This window comes from Mustela nivalis, assembly GCF_964662115.1.
Source record: "Mustela nivalis genome assembly, chromosome: 17".
In the NCBI taxonomy this organism is placed as follows: domain Eukaryota; kingdom Metazoa; phylum Chordata; class Mammalia; order Carnivora; family Mustelidae; genus Mustela; species Mustela nivalis.
In genome coordinates, this window is record NC_139036.1 from 29615936 (window position 1) to 29634306 (window position 18371).

The window sequence follows — 18371 nt, forward strand, 5'->3', positions numbered from 1 at the left end:
ATCTCTTTGATTCTTGGATTTGGCTGCTTTAGTTCTGATCTTATTTTGGTGCCTGGTCTGACAGTGAATTACATTTTCCTTTTGGTACTAAAATGATTATGTCATATTACTGCCTTTTACTATTATTATTTAAAGATTTTATTTATTTATGTGACAGAGAGAGATCACAAGTAGGCAGAGAGGCAGACAGAGAGAGCAGGCAGAGAAGCAGACTCCCCACTGAGCAGAAAGCCCGATGTGGGGCTCGATCCCAGGACCCTGAGATCATGACCTGAGTCGAAGGCAGAGGCCCAACTCACTGAGCCACCCAGGTGACCCTGGTTCTTGTTTTTAATGTCTTGAGTTTAGCCACTGGCTTGCAAGAGGTTCTATTCAGAACAAACTCTTCAACCTGGCACTCATGACATTCCTTCAACTGTAATTTTTTTCCCCTAAGATTTTGTTTGAGAGAGAGAGAGAGAGAGAGAGAGAGAGCATGAGCGGGGAGAAGGAGCAGAGGAAGAGTGACAAGCAGACTCCCCACAGAGCAGGAAACCTGATGTGTGGCTCAATACTAGGACCCCAAGACCACGGCCTGAGCCAAAGGCAGATGCTTAACCAACTGAGCCATCCAGGTACCCCTCCCTGCATACTGTTTAAATGCACCTTTCCACCACCACCATGTTGCACAGCTCTAAGCAGAATCATTCAGGTATGAGTTATTCTGTTAATGATTTCCCATACTACAACATCCTACAATTTATGTTTTATGTTCTTTTCCCAACCCATTGCAGCTATTCTTTCTCCACAGTTGTGGCTCCTGGATGCCCACTTGTTGTTAGGGCCACACTCCTATTTCTAGAACCAGTCCTGGTCAGAAACATCAGGTTTAATAATTCTGGGACTCAGTAGCATCTTACTCCTATAATTAGTCCAATGTTATCACTCTGTTCTTCAGTTCTATTAAATGAGCTTCTTTCTAAGACCTGGGTCCTAGTCCTAGTACCTTGTGAGCTTTTTAAAATTTTTTTTTAAGATTTTATTTATTTCACAGAGAGAGAGACAAAGCGAGAGAGGGAACACAAGCAGGGGGAGTGGGAGAGAGAGAAGCAGGCTTCCTGCAGAGCAGGGAGCTTAATGCAGGGCTGGATCCCAGGATCTTGAGATCATGACCTGAGCCGAAGGCAGACACTTAACAACTGAGCCACCCAGGTACCCTTTCTACTACCTTGTGTTCTGTTTTGCCTTGGTAACAAGCCTAGGACTTTAGTCCTATAGGGAAGCCCTCACTACTTCTTATTAAAACTCCCTCCTGCCAGTTGCTTGCTAAAATGCTTGAACAACTGTTGCCTATTGCCACATACTTGGGCTACTGTTGGCATGCTAGACTAGACCTATAGCTGGGCCTGTCATATTTACTGCCAGCTTCATCCCAGTAGAAAGGTCTAATCATATCTTGTGACCAGTTCTCAACCTTTCCCACTATGCCTAGCAATAGCTATCTCAAAATGAAAGAGTATTTAAGCTCTTTTAAAATGTGATGCTCCCTGGGGTGCCTGGATGGCTCAGTCGGTTAAGCATCTGCCTTTAGCTCAAGTCATGATCCTGGGGTCCTGGGATGGAGCCCCACATCGGGCTCCCTGCTCAGCGGGGAGTCTGCTTCTCTCTCTCTCCCTCTCCCTATGTCCCTCACCCCACCCCCACTCCTGTGCACGTGCACGCTCTCTCTCTCTAATAAATAAACTAAACCTTAAAAAAAAAAAAAAGTGATGTTCTAGGGGATCCTGGCTGGCTCAGTTGGGGAGTAGAGTATGTGACTCTTGATCTTGGGGTCTTGGAGTCTGAGCCCCACATTGGGCATAGAGATTACTGTAAATAAGTAAATAGATAAAATGTGATGATGCTCTTATCAGAAAAGCAGTATTGAGATGTTATCTGATCATGAATATCAACTCTTTTATTATAGTAAATACTTATGTCAAGTGAATTAAAGTCACCTCGACTATAAAATCAGCAAACTTTTTTTTTTTTAAGTCAACTACTCCCAACATGGGGCTCAAATTCACAACCCTGAGATCAAGAATTATATGTTCTACCAACTGAGCCAGCCAGGCATCCCAGAAATACCAGGCTTTTAAAATATGACTTTCTAACCATCTTTACCGTATTGGGTACTTTATCTCCTACTGTTGACACAAAATATATGCTGGCCCTATGATATGAGCTGCTCTGAATCATAACAAAGCAAAATTCAAAAAGAATAAATAACAAAAAAGAATCATATTAAAGTGATCAAAATAATCCCTAGCAACTATGACCATAAATTATAGTACATGAAAGTAAAAATGACTTATTTATTTATTTAAAAGATTTACTTATTTATTTGACAGAAATCACAAGGAGGCAGAGAGGCAGGCAGAGAAAGAGCAGGAAGCAGGCTCCCCACTGAGCAGAGAGCCTGATGCAGGGCTCGATCCCAGGACCCTGGGATCATGACCTGAGCCGAAGGCAGAGGCTTTAACCCACTGAGCCACCCAGGTGCCCCTAAAAATGACTGATTTAATGGATCACCTGCCCAAGTTATTTGTTCAAATGCCAAGAAGGCACTTCCCTGCCATAAGAGTGTTTCCATATTTTCTTTTGCTTTCCTTACTCTAGAGAGAAATGTCAGGCGTACTTACTCACATTATCAATTTATCACCTCATTAAATTCTGCAGCCCCAAATCTATAAAGCATATTTGGAATTACAACTGCAAAAAAGCAATGAAGAAACCTTATTTTGTTCTTGTAAAACTTTATTTCAGTTTAGATAAACAAAAAGCAAATGTTATTTATGTCATTGAGGGATAGGTGGGAATATCATCATCCTTCTTAGCTGTGAGCTGGCAAACTCCAAATGAGAGATGTAATCTAGGTAAAAAGACCCTTATTATTCCAGAGTATATTTGCCTCCCAAAGAGATCATGAAAATTAGTCAAAAAGATTAGAAAAAGATTTACATGGAGTCATATCAGAAAAGGAGAGGAAGTGATGCCTAATGCTTTGAGAAATTCTGCTTCCATTTAATAGTCAGAAGAATTAAACCTTAAAGATCAGGAACAGGTGGTTTATACCATACGTATTGGAAACAATGATACGTACTTTTCGTCAGTTTCATATGATTATTAGGATTCAAGACGTTATTTATAATCTAGATGTAGGCCCAAACAGTTATTAGTCAGTGCCAAAAACTGGAAAATTTTGTTTAGAGGAAACATAATGTTTAGAGGAAACGTAAATATATGACTATTTAGGTCTTGTCTTAATTTACATTTAAGAAGTCCAATTTTAATGTCTGCCAAAAAAGAAAGGACATGGTAACAATTTTACACCTGAAGAAGATTCCAAACAGAATGTCCCCATTAACAGCAGCAACCAAGAAATCTAATTGTCTACAGTTTCTATTTCTGATCAAGTATTAGTTTCAGTTTTTATGGAGACTGCCTTCTGTTAACAAAGGTAACAGAGCCTGTCAGATCAACTGTATCACTGATTTCTAAGCTCTCCTCCTACTGTATTTTCTTTCCTTTTAAACTAAGATGTACCTAGAAATAACAAGACAACTCAGCATAGCTGTAGTGGCCTTCAGTAATTTTGCTTTACTAATTAATTGATCTTATTCCAGTGAAGGCTAGTATCAAATCTATTCAGAAGTCTTTGATTTTACAATTACTTATAATAGAAGAATACTGCATCATATACAGAACTCTTGATCAATAATCTTCTACTTACATCTCATAACCAGTTATCATTCTAAACAAACTATTTACACATGTAAAATATGCAATATTCTTTAAAATAAATATACAATATATAGTTTCTACATTCTCAGACAAGCTTAAAAATGAGGTAATTAAAACTTAAATGATTAAACCTTTGCCATTCTGGAAATGGCTTAGGGAAATGATGGCAAACTTGTTTTGTTTTTTGTTTTTGTTTGTTGTTGTTGTTTTTCTTTAGGTCTTTTCATCTTTTCTTTGAGTGCTTTTGAGTACCTCTTTTTCTAAGCTGAAAAATTATGTAAAAAGTCCTTAAGCTTTGTTGGATAGTCTGTCATTACCCCAGTTGCTCCCAAATCAAAAGCTCGTTTGTATTCTTGTTCTTCATTCAAAACCCAAATATACACCTGAAAATCAGAAGCATGAGAAGTATGAGATGAAAGGTTGAAAGTAGAAAATTATGTTTTAATAGCCTTTATACACTACAATCTCAGCATACTTAGAAACAACATTTTAAGCCTGTAATTTTAAGAAATCATTGAACTGTTTAAATATTTTTTTACTTTACTCCTTAAATAAACACTGTCCCACCCTCTGACTTCAGTTACTCTCACCTATACACACGTGGACTCCAGTTACTAAAATGCCAGTGCTTTCTTGTTAAGTTGAAGGCAGAGCTTAAGGTCTTCATAGGTGAACGAGTAAAGCAGCAGCATCAGAGCTGGAGCCAAATCAAGTTCCTGCCCTTTACACTATTGTTAAACTGGTGAGCTATACTGTTTCCGAAATGCGTCATTCCAGAGACTTACCTGAATGCCTCTGGCAGTGAGGTGGTCAAACAAGGCTTTTCTCATTAGTAAGCTAGAAAAGAAAAGCAGAACAGATTTAGATACTCTTACCTCTTAGTCCTTAGTCCTAATTTAGTCCATTTAGAGTTTATCCCAGTGCTTTAGCGGCAGTAAAGCAACAGCCTCAAGTCATAACTGCGGTGGATATTTATGTTCTAACTGCTGAATCTCCTTTCACTGCTGGCTGCTTGCTGGTGGACCACCAGAACCTCCCTTCTATTCCTTCTGTAACTAGATCCTCAGGAGACGCAATCTGATCGAACCCGCTCGGTAGACAAGAGGCTTCCTCGCTTTCCCTGTTGACACTGTTAACAAGTGAGGAAGAGCTGAGAAGTCTGTTTCTAACTTTCCAAGTTAAAACAAGGCCATGAACTTGGGCCAGGTTCTATAATATAGTTCATTTACATAATGGATTAGTGTTTCCTGGGTTATCTTAGAAACCTCATGTCCATTAATTACACTATAAATAGGAAACCTGCACTTTTTAAAAGTGCTAAATAATTGACTTAAAAGTGAATTCTTAGACTATAAATCACTTGAGCAGGATGGGAGCGAACTATATTGGCAAGTTAAACATATTGTTTCTATTCTGTTTATGTCTGTTAAAATGATGAAATAACAGAGACTTAAAATCATATGCATTTAATACCAATTAAAAATGCAACCCTGAAAACTGGAAATTGAATCAGTAATAAAGCAAAAAAGAATAAACCTCGTGGCACAGAGAAAAGATAAAAGATAGTTTTCCAACTCTGCAAGAGGAGCTAAGTAATTTAAAAGTTGTGATTTAGGACTATTATTTAAGCATTCCAGGTTCCATTTTAAAGCAAAATATAAAAAATAAAATAAAATAAAGCAAAATATAGCACAGCAACATCATGGTATTTACCTAAAACTAAACACAACGTGTCTGAGAAGGGAAAGTATTTTCTTTAAAGTTGATCTCTACCCTAAAGGTGGGGCTTCCTGTCTGCTGTTAAGTCTTCGTGCAGCGGATTTTTCGTAGGAATATGCCACTAGTCAGTATATACTTTTACATACACTTGTACGGTTATACACACTTCTTTCCACCATATCTTTGACTGTGGGTTAGTAAAGAGAGCAAATGCCATGCCTCCTCTTCTACTAACTAGCTAGAGAATCCTAACTTAATCATCTGCCTTTGGTTGCCCCTGAAGCTGGAGGAGATGATCTCTCAAGATTCCTCTTAAGGTTTTGTGACTCGTAATTAGGGTGGTTCTAAATGATTCATATACATCCACCCATGGAGTACATGCTCATTGAGTCCTTGTTACAAACCCCATGTAGAAAGCTTGCTCTAAATTACAAACACGGTATTTAACAGATACAGCTAAAACAATAACTCGTAGATCAAGAAACTAAAATTCTTACATATCGGAAAGCCAGATGAGAAACTTTTGACTTCTGGACATTGTGTGTGGTTCTTTTAGCCTGAGGCAAAATAAAATTTGAATCATAAATTAGAAACACAGAAAGATATTAGTGTGATAAAATAAAATGAGTTCAAAAACAAACAGTTGCCTTGCATTTAGTATGTGCTCAAAAAATATTTGTGGAAAAAAAGTAAATTAAAACCCACTTGGGTTCTCTGTTTCTATTGATTTTGAGATAACTTTTTGCTACCATTACTAAAAGGTTAAAAACATAATGAAAGTTCTCTTTCTAGACCCTGGGTGCCTGGGGCTCATGTCTCTTCTCTTTTTTGGTGAAGCTTCTTTCTCTCACTTTGTCTGATATAACTTAGTAATAGAAGATTTAGTACATTTGCTGCTGAAGTGAGCACTGGTATTTAGTAAACTTAAACAAACAACCAAACTTTACTACAAATTAAAAGACATATGGGGCAAAAAAAAACCTTAGAGGCATGTTTTTTCTTCTCCTTTCAATAATTGAAGACATGGGCCATGTTCTTTCTTTTTTTTCTGTTCCAGGTTTTTTTAAATTCCGGTTAGTTAACATACAGTATAATATTAGTTTCAGGTGTACAATATAGTGATTCAGCAACTCCATACATCACCCAGTGATCATCACAATAGGTGCACTCCTTAATCCCCATCACCTGTTTAACCCATCCCCACCACCCACCTCCCTTCTGGTAACTATCTAGTTAAGAGTCTGTTTCTTGGTTTGCCTCTCTTTTTCTTTTGCTCATTTTTTTGTTTTTGGAATTCCACATAGAAGTGAAATCATATAGTATTTATCTTTCTTGACTTAACTTTGCTTAGCATAATACTCTCTAGCTCCATCCATGTCATTGCATATATCAAGGTTTCATTTGTTTTGTTTTGTTTTAAAGATTTTATTTATTTATTTGACACAGAGATCACAAGTAGGCAGAGAGGCAGGCAGAGAGAGAGGAGGAAGCAGGTTCCTGGCTGAGCAGAGTGCCTGATGTGGGGCTCGATCCCAGGATGCTGGGATCATGACCTGAGCTGAAGGCAGAGGCTTTAATCCACTGAGCCACCCAGGTGCCCTGGTTTCATTTGTTTTTATGGCTCAGTAATATTCCATAGTGTATGTATATATACCATATCTTCTTTATCCACTCATCTATTGATGAACACTTGGGCTGTTTTAAATAACTTGACCATTGTAAATAATCTGCTATAAACATCGAGGTGCCCATATCCCTTTGAATTAGTATTTTTATATTCTTTGGGTAAATACCTAGTAGTATGATTGCTGGATTGTAGGATGGTTCTATTTTTACCTTTTTGAGGAACCTCATTACTGTTTTCTGCAGTAGCTGCACCAGTTTTCATTCCCTCCAACAGTGCATGAGGATTCACCCATTTCTCCACATCCTTGCCAACACGTGTTGTTTCTTGAGTTGTGGGTTTTTTGTTTGTTTGTTTTTTTAGATTTTATTAACTTATTTGAGAGAGAGAGAGAATACAAGCAGGCAGAGCAGTAGGCAGAAGGAGAGGGGAAGCAGGCTCCCAACAGAGCAGGGAGATCAATGTGGGGCTCAATCCCAGGACTCTGGAATCATGACCTGAGCTGAAGGCAGCTGCTTAATCATCTGAGCCACCCAGGCACCCTCTTGAGTTTTTTTATTTTAGCCATTGTGTCTTCTCCATTTTAAATTAGATTATTCATTTTGGGGGTACTGTGTTTTATAAGAACTTATATATTTTGGATACTAACCCTTTAACAGATCTATCCTTTCCCAAATACCTTCTTTCATTCTGTGGGTTCCTTTTAGTTTCATTAGATTGTTTCCTTTTCTGTGCAGAAGTTTTTTATTTTGATGTAATCTCAATATTTTATTGTCGATTTTGTTTCCCTTGTTTCAGGAGATGTATGTAGAAAAAAGATACTGCTTGTGTTCTCTTCTAGGATTTTTATGGTTTCAGGTCTCACATTTAGGTCTTTAGTCCATTTTTAATTTATTCTTTCTGTATGGTGTAAGAAAGTGGTCTAGTTTCATTCTTTTCCATGTTGCTGTCCAGTTTTCCCAACACCATTTGTTGAAGAGACCTTTTTCCCATTGGATATTTTTTCCTGCTTTGTCAAAGATTATTGACCATATAATGGTGGGTTCATTTCTGGATTTTCTTTTTTTTTTTTTTTAAGATTTTATTTATTTATTTGACAGACAGAGATCACAAGGAGGCAGAGAGGCAGGCAGAGAGAGACAGAGAAGCAGGCTCCCTCCTGAGCAGAGAGCCAGGTGCAGGACTCGATCCCAGGACCCCAGGATCATGACCTGAGCCAAAGGTAGAGGCTTTACCCCACTGAGCCTCCCAGGCGCCCCATTTCTGGATTTTCTATTCCATTCTATTAATCTGTGTGTCTGTCTTTGTGCCGGTATTACACTGTTTTGATTACTACAGCTTTGCAATATAACTTGAAGTGCAGAATTGTGATGCCTCCAGTTGTGTTTTTCTTTTTCAAGGTTGCTTTGGCTATTTTGGGTCTTTTGTGGTTCCATACAAATTTTAGGACTGTTTGTTCAGCTCTGTGAAATATGCTGTTGGTATTTTGATAGAGATGGCATTAAATGTGTAGATTGCTTTGGGCAGTATAGACATTTTCACAGTATTTGTTCTTCCAATCCATGACCATGGAATCTCTTTCCATTTCTTTGTGTCATTTTTAATTTCTTTCACCCGTGTTTTATGGTTTTCAGAGCACAATTCTTTCACCTCTTTGGTTAGATTTATTCCAAGTATCTGAGTGTTTTTGGTACAACTGTAAATGGGAGTGATTCCTTAATTTCTCTTTCTGCTTCGTTATTGGTTTATAGAAATGCAACAGATTTCTATAGGTTGATTTCATATCTTCCAACTTTGCTGAATTTATCAGTTTTTTGGTGGAGTCTTTTTGGTTTTCTATATGTAGTATCATATGCAAATAGTTAACGTTTTATTTCTTCCTTGCCTCTTTGGATGACTTTTATTTCCTTTTGTTGTCTGACTGCTGTGGCTAGGACTTCCAGTACCATGTTGAATAAAATTAGTAAGAGTAGATATCCCTGTCTTGTTCCTGACTACAGAGGAAAAGCTCTTAGTTTTTCCGCATTTAGGATGATATTAGCTATGAGTTTTTCTTTTTTTTTTTTTTTTAAGATTTTATTTATTTATTTGAGAGAGAGACAGTGAGAGAGAACATGAGCGAGGAGAAGGTCAGAGGGAGAAGCAGACTCCCCATGGAGCTGGGAGCCCGATGTGGGACTTGATCCTGGGACTCCAGGATCATGACCTGAGCCGAAGGCAGTCGTCCAACCAACTGAGCCACCCAGGCGCCCCTAGCTATGAGTTTTTCATATATGGCTTTTATTTTAATGTTGAGGGTTTTTATAATGTGTGGATGTTGTACTTTGTCTTTTCCCTATGCTTTTTTTGCATCTATTGAAATGATCATATGGTTCTTATCCTTTCTTTTATTAATGTGATGTAGCATGATTGTTTGATTTGCAAATATTGAACCTAGGACCTGTTCTTTTAAATTATCTTTTCTATACTTGACCTTTGGACTTATGCTGAGTTTCGTCAGTTTCCTCAGATTCCTGGAGCAGCACAACTACCTGTGTCATTAATGTTGGATTGTACCAGAGCAAATCTCTGGTTAGCCTCTCTCTACACTGAAAACTTTTAAGTTTAACAGCATACGGCGATTTCCATTCCCCCTGGATCTTCACTTCCTGTTTCCTTTCTAATGCCTCTTGTCCGTACTCTTGGAATAATTCTGAGTCTCCACACTTAAATTCCTTTATTTCCCCTTTCTCTCTGAATTCAGTTTTTATTAGAAGCTCTCTAAATAAAATCCTCTTTTTCCTAACTGTAGCCCAGATTGAAAATACTGGTTGCGACTTCTGGAATCTCAGGGATTTAGTGTATCAAACACTACCTCATTAAAGAAATTATTATGTTGTCTTAGGAAGTACCCACCTTCATCTATTAAAAAAAAAAGTTAAAACACACACAATATTCTACCTTGTCTTAATCGATGATTACTTTTTAGAGAAAAGATTAATCTATGAAGTTTGTTCATTTGTCTGTAATTAAGTAATACCTGCTCCTAAAAGAAACACATGGGAGGTAATCTAGAGAGGACAACAGTTCATGCCAAGCCATAGGAAGCTTAAGTATTTCAGGAGTAAATGGTCAGGAATCATTTTAATCCAGCAAATGAAAATGGTTTCTTTGTAGGCAAGAAGTGATTTCTGTTTTGTCTGAGAAATAGCTACAAAGGCTGCCCATAAATATAATTGGGAATAGATAAAATAAACATGCTCATCACGAAGAAACTCAAATTGGAAAACAAGCATGAAACTTAAATGCTGAATACAAGGGTACCGACCAAATTGTTTTTCTTACCAATATTTCCTAATGACTGCTGCACTAATGTTCAGCTTGATCTTTTAAAGTTCTGTTTGGGGATGAAAAAAGTTTCCATGCAGGTGAGATCACATTTAATGTAATTTTTTTTTTTTTTAAAGTAATCTCTAGGCCCAACGTGGAGCTTGAACTCACAACCATGAGATCAAGAGTTCCATGCTCTTAGCCAGCCAGGTGCCCCACAAATTTGGAGTTTAATGGAATTTCAGCTGCATATTGTGACTGAGGTATAAATAAGTTAGGGCAGTTGGAGGGCAACTGCAATTACGTGTTAGAATAAAAAAAGTATTAAGCTTCAACAGTTGAGGTCAATTCTTTATACCTGACTTCTGAGTACACAGGCACAGAAAGTTGTTACCTGAAATGGGTCCAGATGAAATACTTACAATACTATATTATTCATTTTAGAAAAATGTGTCTTAATTATATCAAAAAGCATTATTAATACAGGTCAGTTAAACCAACATGTAAATAACTACAGCAATCTATTTTTTTTTAAGATTGTATTTTTAAACCCCCATGTGGGGCTCAAACTTATAACCCTGAGATCAAGAGTCACATGCTCTACTGACTGAGCCAGCCAGGCGCCCCTACAGCCACCTATTCTTTATCATTTACATCGATATTAGTGAGCCTTGATCTTAGTCCCCCTATAATGATAACTGAGGAAAACAGAGTAACCACTTACTTCAGTATGATAGAAGGCATTGGGATTTCAAAAAACTGTTCTCGAATGGGCACAAAGGGCAAGAGGCCAGTGAAGAAAAGGCCAAGAATGAGCAGAACACGTTGTAGACTGAAGAGGATAGGAATATCTGAATTCTAAAAGACACAAGCAATATTATGTTATTTTACAACTGCTCAAATAAAGAGGATGATTTCATATCCTCAAAATTTCCAAGACTGTATTGGACATTTGTTAAAAGTACTCCCTGAATTATCAACATCCATCTCCAAACCCACCACACTTAAAAATGGCTAGTCCCTGCCAAACGGATCAGGATCTGTCATGGAGCCCTATACTGTTAATTGATGATACTTGAGTTTCTGTATTCCCTATTCTCTGCTTGCTACACCACTTCTGTCTGTTGGTGATAGTGCTTATCATTAGAGAACCAAATGGAATAAGATAATGAAATGAATAAATGAGGGGTGCCTGGGTGGCTCAGTGGGTTGAACCTCTGCCTTTGGCTCAGGTCATGATCTCAGGGTCCTGGGATCGAGCCCCGCATCAGGCTCTCTGCTCGGCAGGGAGCCTGCTTCCTCTCCCTTCTCTCCCTCTGCCTGCTTCTCTGCCTACTTGTGATCTCTCTCTGTCAAATAAATAAATAAAATCTTGGGGGAAAAAAAAAGAAATGAATAAATGAAATATTCAGTAACCTTACTCCCATTTAAAAAAATATTAACTAAAGATCGATATTTTTTCATATATATCCATATAGAGATATATAGGTGTTCTTATCTATAGATATAGTTATATATTAGTTGAGCAGGATATGATATTGATACATCTATAGATAAAATATAAACACTGTTGCAAATCTGTCATCTTTCAACTATATTATGCATCAAATATAAATAGGATTTTGTAAGCTAGTCCAAGAATCTAGCCATCATTTTAGATTTCTGTTGCAAAATGTGTTCAAGGTCCCAAAACCCTTAGAATGCAAGCCATATATATATATATATTCTCTTCATCTTGTAAAACTGAAATTCTGTGCTCAGTAAATTGCCCCTCATATCCCCGTCTCCCTAGCCCCTCCTATATTTGTCTTTAAAACAAACAGAAATTATGGTAAAGCTGATTTTTCTTTTTTTTTAAATATTTTATTTATTTATTTGAGAAAGAGCATGAGAGAGAGATCCTGAGCAGCAGGGAGGGGCAGAAGGAGACGCAGGCTCCCTGCTCAACAGGGAGCTCGCCGTGGCACTCCATTCCAGGACCTGAGAGCATGACCTGAGCTAAAGGCAGACATTCAACAGCCTGAGCCACCCATGAGCCCTACAGTTGATTTTTTTCTATACAAAAGTAATATATTGAAAAAGTCATGCAGAAAAGTAATTTATTTTGAATATTACCTCTAAATTACCCACTTCTTTATTTATAAAAAAAAAAATTAAAAAACAGAGTAAGTTTGAGGATTTCTTCTGCACCTATGTTCACATGCTGCTTTGTAACATTTTAGGCTAATTTATATACAGGTGTTTCAGCTGTAACACAATGTACAAGTCCCTGAAAAACCTGACTTCTGCAAATTCATGCACTAAGAATAACAGAGCTTATGGGAAAAACTGGCTTGGGGCTAACCATCAAAACTTAAACAGCTTTGGACCCAGAGAACTAAAAACAGTAACCGGTACTTCTGGAAAGCCATGCCAGGCTGCCCGGAGTGGGAGAGGGTAGGGTTTGGTATGCTGACCCACCACTGACATAACAGCCGGGGCCACTCCATATCTTCTAAAGTAGAACATCTGGGAATCTTGCCATTGACAACTTGGATGGACTTGGTATTATACTAATGAAATAAGGCAGACAGAGAAAGACAAATGCCATAGTGATTTCCCTTATGTGTGGAATCTAAAAAGCAAAACAAACAAAAAGCAGAGACTGACCCATAAATACAGAAAACAAACTGATGGTTGCCAGATGGGAGGGGAGAGAGGGAGTGGGTGAAGGGGGGTGAGAGACATAGGCTTCCAGGTATGGAATGAATAGGTCGTGGGGGTAAAAAGGGACAGCATAGGGAATGCAGTCAATGGTGTCATAATACTGTTTGTTATATGATGACTGGTGCTAGCTACACTTGTGAGTACAGCATAAATATAGATTTGTGGAATCACTAGTATCACATTGTGTTTCAATTCTACTTGAATAAATAGAATTTATGAAATGGCACCCAGGCATTTGTATTTTTTTGAGACTTTTCAGGTGATTCCAACACACAGCCAAGGTTAAGAACTACTCCATTGAGTAAGAGTGAATTAAAAGTCATTACGTGGGACTAAGGGCCCCATGTTTTCCCCTCCCCACTGTGTGCCCCATTTTTCTTTTTATACATTTTTTAAAAATTTAAATTCAGTTAGCCAAGTTATCTTTGTATTTTTAGTTTCTAGCATTTGGGCTAATGTAGAATTCTTATAAATCATACTTTTAGAATTATAAAAGATGCATGACTTAATTATATGACATGTTCATTATATGAATAACAAATATGATTGAGACATTTTTACTGCGATGTTCAAATATTACTGCTGGAACTTTTGGGAGTTTTTAAATTGTAAAATGACAAAAAGCCAGAGTCTTGAAGAAAAATATGTGAATCAAGGGAAAAGTTCTCTGATTCTGGGTCAAAAGTGGACTTTTTATTTTGAAACACTAGAGTCACAAAAACTTGTAAAAACAGAGTCCTATGAACCCTTAACCTAAGGTTCTCCAAATGGTAACATTTGTTGTAACTGTCATACATCAAAACCAGAACTTGACACTGGTTTATCGCTGGAGTTTTTTGTTGCTGTTTTCCCCTTTCTTTTTTTTCTTTTCTTTAACTCCCTCCTGGCCCAGCATATCACTGTTAATTAGACTATAGACCTTACTCAGTTTCACTTTTAAAAATTTGCATTCATTTGTGCATGTGTTTGGGTTAATACAGTTGTTTGTTTGTTTGTTTGCTTAAGATTTTATTTATTTATTTGAAAGAGAGCGAGAGAGGGATCACAAGGGACAGGGAGAGGGAGAAGCAGACTCCCCACTGAGTGGGTAGCCTGATGCAGGTCTCAATCCTGGGAACCCAAGATCATGACCTGAGCCAACGGCAAATGCTTACCCAACTGAGCCACCCAGGCACCTTGGTTTAGTGCAGTTTTAACAGTGTATCAATTTCTTTAACCACCACCATAAACAAGATACAGAACAGTTCCATCACACACAAGAACTCCCTCCTACACCTTTTGGTATTTGCCTTCACTCTCTACCAGACCCCCAGTCTCTATCCCCTGGCAGCCACTTATCTGCTCTTAAATGTGTACAGTTTTGAGAATGTTACATAAATGGAATCATATAGTATGTAACCTTTTTGTTTTTTGGTTTTTCTTCTTTAAGTTTTTTTTTTTTTCTTTTTAAAAAAATTCCTGTTAGTTAACATACAGTGTTATATTAGTTTCAGGTATATAATATAGAGATTCCAGGGTGCCTGGGTAGTTCAGTCTTTAAGCATCTGCCTTCTGCTCAGGTCATGAACCCAGGGTCCTGGGATGGAGTCCTGCATCAGGCTCCCTGTTCAGTGGGAAGCCTGCTTCTCCCTCTCCCACTCCCCTTGCTTGTGTTACTTCTCTCGCTATGTCTCTGTCAAATAAATAAATAAAATCTTTAAATCATCATCATCATCATCATCATCTAGAGATTGCAATATGTAATCTTTTGAGGGTTTTTTTTTTTTTTTGAGGTTTATTTTTTTTCACCAAGCAAAATGTCTTTGAGTCTTAGGACAGCCCAAGTTGTTACAGGTATCAATAGCTCATTTCCTTTCATGACTGAATAGTATTGTATCATGTGGATATGTCAGTTTGTTCAGTCATCCACCTGTTGAAGGGCATTTTGGTTGGTTTCCAGTATTTTGCTCTAATAAACAAAGCTGCTGTTAACATTCATATACAGGTTTTTATGTGCATACGTTTTCATTTTTCTGAGGTATATGCCCAAGAGTGAGACTGCTGGTTAATATGGGAAGTGTATGTTTAGTCTGGTAAGAAACCACCCAATGAATGAAGAGAGTGGCTGTACTATTTTACATTCTCACGAGCAAGCTGGAGAGATGCGGCTTCTCCTCATCTTCTCCTGCATTTGCTGTTATCACTATTTTTTATTTTTTAAAAACATTTGAGTTACGTAAAGCAACCAGCAGGCAACAAGACCTCCAGTACAGTCACTTTTAATGACACGTGAAAATACCATTAGACAACAATTACTTAGGGAAAAGTATTAGCGCTAATTCTTAGCAATCTGAAACCATCCATCCCAATGACCACTGTTTTCTTCTTTTGTACACAAGCAACCTTGGAATCTCAGAGAGCCTGTGGCACATACATAAAAATTACCTGCTTTAATGAGGGCTTTAACTGTACTTTAATTATAATGGTGCCAATTCTGGATCTGTATTTTTGCCTTCTTTGCTAGGAAGGAAGGCCTTCCCAAAAGAAATATTTGTATTTTGAATTACTGTTTGTGTCACAGTATTTCTTCTGCCCTATCACCACTAGTACTTGTATTCTGAGAGTCTTTCATGCTTAAGGTTTTTTTACATTTTGAATTTCATATTCTCCTAGCTATATTTGCTATAGTATATAAGCCATACTTATAATACGTATAGTATGTAGCTAAACTTGCTTAGAGAGGCTTAGCATACCATGTCAAAATATATCAAATTGGAGCACCTGGGTGGCTAAGTGGTTTAAGCCTCTGCCTTCGGCTTAGGTCATGATCTCGGGGTCCTGTGATCAAGCCCCACATCAGGCTCTCTGCTCATCGGGGAGACTGCCTCCCCCTCTCTTCTCTCTGCCTGCCTCTCTGCCTACTTGTGATCTCTCTCTCTCTGTCAAGTAAATGGATAAAATCTTTAAAAAATATATATAAAAGAAAAATGAATAGAAAATTATCAGAAACTAGAATAAAAATTCATTTAAAAAATATATCGGGATGCCTGGGTGGCTAAAATGGTTAAGTGTCTGCCTTCAGCTCGGGTCATGGTCCCAGGGTCCTAGGATCGAGTCCCGCATCGGGCTCCCTGCTCAGCAGAGTCTGCTTCTCCCTCTCCCTCTGCCTCTCCCCCTGCTTGTGTGCTCTCTCTGTCTCAAATGAATAACTAAAATATCTTAAAAACAATTTTTTTAAGTATATCAAATTAACTTTTTATAGATATATTTTCTTCAAACAGAAAAATTTCAGTGGGTAGATGGCCCTACTTTTATATACCACCTGATAACTATGATCCTGGCTTAATTTGATTAGTTCTGATTGGGAGGTAGGGAACAGAGAAGCTTGAACTCTAGAGTCGAAGGACTAAAATCTTTTCCTCAATTTAAAATTACACAAAAATTTCTATAACCTAACAAAAAACAGACATTAAAAAACAGGAATAATATTTTGTTTCATAATGTACATAATAAAATGTTGGCAAACGATTAATATTAGCATGTGAAAATAAGAATTCTGTAAGCCAGCCCCAAGTACTTGATTTCTTTTCTTTTTATTTATTTTCTTTAGAGATTTTATTTGACAGAGAGATAACAAGCAGGGGGAGTGGCAGGCAGGGGGAGAAAGAAAAGCAGGCTCCTCTCAGAGTGGGGGGAGCCCAATGTGGGACTCGGACCCTGGGATCATGATCTGAGCTGAAGACAGTTGCTAAACCAACTGAGCTCCCCAGGCACCCCCAAGAACATGATTTCTATTAAACCTATTACCTCTGGGCGCCTAGGTGGCTCAGTGGGTTATGCCTCTGCCTTCAGCTCAGGTGATGATCTCAGGGTCCTGGGATCGAGCCCCACATCGGGCTTTCTGCTCAGCAGGGAGCCTGCTTCCCCCCCTCTCTCTGCCTGCCTCTCTGCCTATTTGTGATCTCTCTCTCTGTCAAATAAGTAAAATCTTAAAAAAAAAAAAAATCCAATACCTCTATTACTAAACTTCTGGTTAGTTGCTTCCACCCAGTACCATCTGTCTTTATATCAAGGCTTTGAAATAAGATACTTTTAAAAATTATTACTGTGAAAAAAAAATTATTACTGTGGTGACATTTATAGATATCCAACAACAGGAAGAAAGATCATTCTGTATCATTTTGGAAGCTTACCTCTCTGTAGCACTTTTCTACGATTTCATAACTGGCATTACCCCACACCGTTATGTGTTCTCGTCTGTATTGTTTCACCAACTCTGAAACCTGCATGTGAAAAATGCAAAAGTTTATGCATATGCCTACTGGCAAATCCGCTTATGTTACTTCACTTAAAAAATGGATTACAACTGACTATCTGCCAGTGAATAATATCAACTTTGGGAAGAACCGATATGTAATTCAGATTATTTTATAAAATATAAGCAATTACATACATCTTACCATTCTGTGATTTATCTAATAGAATGCAACTATTTAGTCATTTGATATAAACTAACTGCAAGGGAAGCAAGTAAATTTGAAGAAGTTAATTATACCCGTGCCAGAACAACTGGTTCACAGGAGCTCAGTTTTATCCATGACTGGGACAGGACAGCTTGCTCTGAAAATAGGCCTTCCAACAGTAAAGTGATATTTTCTCCCAGGGCATTATTTAAAACAATATGGATCCCTAGAGTATCACATTTCCTTGAACGTTATCAGTTTATGAAGTCACTTACTGTAGTCTTACTTAGTTTGTGAAATCCGATAGAACACAGCCAGAAGAGGGACTGGCTCACATACCTTTTTTATCAGCACATTGTTGTTGACCTTGATATCGATGTTAATGGGAGTGTTAGGAAAAGCCTCAAAAACTTCCTTCAGTAATGGAATTCGGTTATCTTTTCCTTCACATTGGCATGCTGAGAAAGCAAGATTTGTAAAAGTATTTTTAAAAGATAACATTCCATTTTTTTGAGGATTGGGAGAAAAAAAGATAAAGTACTGTTTTCACAATAGGATGTATTTATATAGGACATGTACAAAAGGATGAAAAGTAAGAAGAGGAAAATCATCTAAAATTCAACAACTTAGACATAACCATTGTGATCATTTAGTATACTTTCTCTAGTATTTTTTTCCAATGCATAATTTAATAGTTACAGTGTAGCTATAGATCTTAACCTGATCTTTTTACAGAAGTAAAAAAGAAATAATGCATATTAATACACTTAGAATTTAGAATTATGATTTAAAGTTTTTTTTCATTAAAC

General features: G+C 37.6%; 1 protein-coding gene and 1 long non-coding RNA gene across 8 annotated transcripts in view; one reads left to right on the top strand and one right to left on the bottom strand.

Annotated features, from left to right (window-relative positions):
- The window catches only part of LOC309851133, a 124224-nt gene that overhangs the window by 44162 nt on the left and 61691 nt on the right, over positions 1-18371 (top strand). The gene's annotated exons all lie outside the window — the stretch shown is intronic.
- Positions 2758-18371, bottom strand: part of GDPD1 (glycerophosphodiester phosphodiesterase domain containing 1) — a gene marked incomplete at its 5' end in the record, with an annotated part of 54580 nt that continues 38966 nt past the window's right edge. The window contains 6 exons of one of the 2 annotated variants that reach the window (XM_082705940.1): positions 2758-4145; positions 4548-4599; positions 5979-6038; positions 11139-11272; positions 17293-17382; positions 17902-18020. In XM_082705940.1, coding sequence (XP_082562066.1) covers positions 4023-4145; positions 4548-4599; positions 5979-6038; positions 11139-11272; positions 17293-17382; positions 17902-18020 — 578 coding nt within the window. In that variant the 3' untranslated portion in view covers positions 2758-4022. Of the gene's footprint in view, positions 4146-4481; positions 4600-5978; positions 6039-11138; positions 11273-17292; positions 17383-17901; positions 18021-18371 lie in introns of those variants that run through there. The other variant, XM_082705941.1, reaches the window with a different exon arrangement.